At 36.8% G+C, this 3035-nt stretch overlaps 1 protein-coding gene across 1 annotated transcript; it reads left to right on the forward strand.

The window, feature by feature from the left end:
* Nucleotides 1-6: 6 nt before the first annotated feature.
* LOC111410766 (homeobox-leucine zipper protein ANTHOCYANINLESS 2-like) lies at nt 7-2903 on the forward strand. Its single transcript, XM_023041288.1, has 4 exons — nt 7-65; nt 1522-1696; nt 1814-2181; nt 2262-2903. Exons 1-4 carry the CDS (start codon nt 45-47, stop codon nt 2607-2609), a joined length of 912 nt encoding a protein of 303 aa, XP_022897056.1. The 5' UTR covers nt 7-44; the 3' UTR covers nt 2610-2903.
* The last annotated feature ends 132 nt before the right edge of the window (nt 2904-3035 follow it).

Here is a 3035-nt window from a genome sequence, read left to right on the forward strand (position 1 = left end):
TGCCAAACTGCAGGAGGCTTCCCTCCGGTTGTGTAGTGGAAGATATGCCTAATGGCTATTCCAAGGTATAAATTCTTCCTTCCGAATATGTTTTGTCACGTTGACTTGTTACTACTTTTATTTGTTGTTTCCTTCACATTTATTGAGTCACTCGAAAGTAGGTATTTTTTTGCCTTTTTGTGTTAAATAAGTTTGTTGAAGAAACCGACCACACCCTTGGAACTAATTAGTTGAGAACATTTAATGTGAACACTTTTCGCATGCAAGAATTTTGTGTCAACATTCTGGATTGACACTTTAGTTTCAACAAAAGGACATAAGACCTTTATTAGAATCCCTTTAGCAAAGATTTGAAAAGTCAAAATGTGTTTTTGATATTAATAATATATTTTTGGAACATGTTTGAATAATTTTTTGAAAGTATTTATCTTACTAGAAAATGTTTTTAAAAGAAGCTCAGCAAATGGAATCTTATTGCAACTCCAATGTGTGCACCAAAACACAATTTGCACCAAAGGATTATGTTATTTGTATATAAAAATGGTACATAAGTGATGACATAAAATAATGTGGAGAGAAAAGATTGGATAAAAAAGTTGATTGTATTTTAAACTGATAAATGATAGAGTGCATTTGACATTATGTAAAACTTGATGTACATATAGCATAGTCCCCAAAATGGTTAAGTATAAATTTTGGCTTCATAAAAAATTGGTTAAGAGTATTTGTGTCCATTATTATTATACATTTTTAATACAATAGATTATTATTAAGAAATAAGGAAAAATTTTAGTTTTATGAGTAATACTATTTTATTAAAAAATATGTAATTAAAAATAAGAGAGGAAAAAAAAAGGTATTTTGAGAAAAGTAGATATCAAAAGAAGGGTTATATATTTTTTTATTTTGTTGAATGGACTAGCCCACCCTGTCCAAGAAGATTAAGCCCCTGTTTGGCCCCCATTACGGGGAAAATTTAATGTATAGAATAGTGTTTTTTGAAAAATGAGTGGTTGAAAAAGAAAGAAAAATTTTCGATTTACGTGTAATATTATTTTATGGAAGATTGTGTGGTTGAAAATAGGAGAGAGAAAAATAGAATGTAATGTAATGAAAATCAAATAATGGCTAATTCTATTTTGAGTCATGATTGGTGTTCAGAACCCCTACCGACACCTCACATTTGAGGGTGGGTAGGTAATTTTTTGATATTATTTAATTATGTAGGGCCCACGCCATTGTGAGACATCTGTATTTCTTCTCCAAAATTTTTTTCTGTACACAAGCCATTGATCTTCTATTTTTTTTTTGTCACTGAGCATCTAAGTCGCTGTGATTTGACTTAAGTACTCTGAGCCATCCTCGTTGAGTGTGTCATTTTTCCAGTTTGTTTCGTATATAAAAGTCCTATTTATCTTATCTTATCTATTGGACTTCTAGAAAGTCAAAAGAGAGTTCCATAATTCTATGCTGGCAAAAACACTCTTAAAGTTTAATGTTGGGAGCTCATTTGTCTTTTAGGTTACATGGATAGAACACGCTGAATACGATGAGAGTGTAATTCATCATCTCTACCGGACTTTGATCAATTCTGGCATGGGATTTGGTGCCCAAAGGTGGATAGCTACCCTCCAACGACAATGCGAATGTCTTGCCATTCTCATGTCATCTGCTGTGCCCGCACGTAATCATAACGGTAAATCTCGTCCCAATTTTTTGTTAAAAAGAATAAAAGCAGGCCAATCGATCTTTTTAAGTCTCTTATTGGACGAGAAAACTGAAAACTGAAAAACTCACTTTCTTTTGCGTGTAGCCATAACTGCTAGTGGGCGAAGAAGCATGTTGAAGCTTGCCCAACGAATGACCAACAGCTTTTGCGCTGGTGTATGTGTTTCCACCGCTAACAAATGGAACAAACTTTGTATTGGCAATGCGGACGAAGATATCCAAATCATGACCCGAAAGAGTGTGGACGACCCGGGAGAGCCCCCGGGCATTGTTCTGAGTGCTGCAACTTCTGTCTGGCTACCGGTATCCCCACAGAGACTCTTTGATTTCCTTCACGATGAACACCTCAGAAGCGAGTGGGACATCCTATCCAATGGCGGTCCCATGCAAGAAATGGCCCACATTGCTAAAGGCCAAGATCATGGAAACTGCGTCTCCCTCCTCAGAGCAAGTGTAAGTCCTATTCTCAGTTGGAAAATTGATGTAAATATGTGAAAGTTTGGGGGCTGATTGTTAATTTTAATGCGAAACAGAATAGCATGCTTATACTCCAGGAGACATGTATAGACGAGACAGGGTCGCTTGCGGTGTATGCACCCGTTGACATTCCAGCCATGCACGTGGTGATGAATGGTGGAGATTCTACTTATGTTGCCCTTCTTCCTTCAGGGTTTGCGATTGTACCTGATGGGTCTCGTGGGCCCACTAGCAACGGTTATCCAAACCCGAGAGTAAGTGGATCATTATTGACAGTAGCCTTCCAAATATTGGTTAACAGTCTCCCTACGGCCAAGCTCACAGTGGAATCGGTGGATACCGTCAATCATCTCATTTCTTGCACCGTGCTGAAAATCAAGAACGCTCTTAACTGTGAAAGTTGATCGTGTTTGCGGATTTTTATTCATAACAATAATAAAAATAATGTAGTTGGTGTCTACTCCAAGTGTCGGGGTGAGTCAAGAACGAACCGCGTGCTAAGACAACCCTTACAGGGTGTTAGTAGGAGCATTGGCAAGGGTGGTGGTTCGGGTATTGACTCAGTAAGTAGTGCCCTTTGAGCTGGCTACAGGTTAAATAAAGGATGGATTTTGACATTTGACATTACTGTTCTATTGCAATTTATGTATTTGCTTTTCTTGACAGTAATAAATGTGCTGAATTTTGCATGACAATTTGGTACTATTTTTACTATTGTTCCATTTTAAGGTTGTCTGATCGACATCCAAAAATTAAATATAAGCAATTGCAACATAGAATAAAAAAACTTTTATTGTGAAGGGATCGTGCATGTGTGAGTGTAGAGAGTA

This window comes from Olea europaea, chromosome 15, assembly GCF_002742605.1.
Source record: "Olea europaea var. sylvestris chromosome 15, O_europaea_v1, whole genome shotgun sequence".
Classification (NCBI taxonomy): Eukaryota; Viridiplantae; Streptophyta; class Magnoliopsida; order Lamiales; family Oleaceae; genus Olea; species Olea europaea.

What these genes read in the sequence shown, in the direction of transcription:
- LOC111410766 (XM_023041288.1), top strand. Translation starts at nt 45, where the DNA reads ATGCCTAATGGCTATTCCAAG. An exon ending in TGCCTAATGGCTATTCCAAG is followed by an intron (nt 66 to 1,521) that starts GTATAAATTCTT and finishes TTTGTCTTTTAG; the next exon opens with GTTACATGGATAGAACACGC. An exon ending in GCCCGCACGTAATCATAACG is followed by an intron (nt 1,697 to 1,813) that starts GTAAATCTCGTC and finishes TTTTGCGTGTAG; the next exon opens with CCATAACTGCTAGTGGGCGA.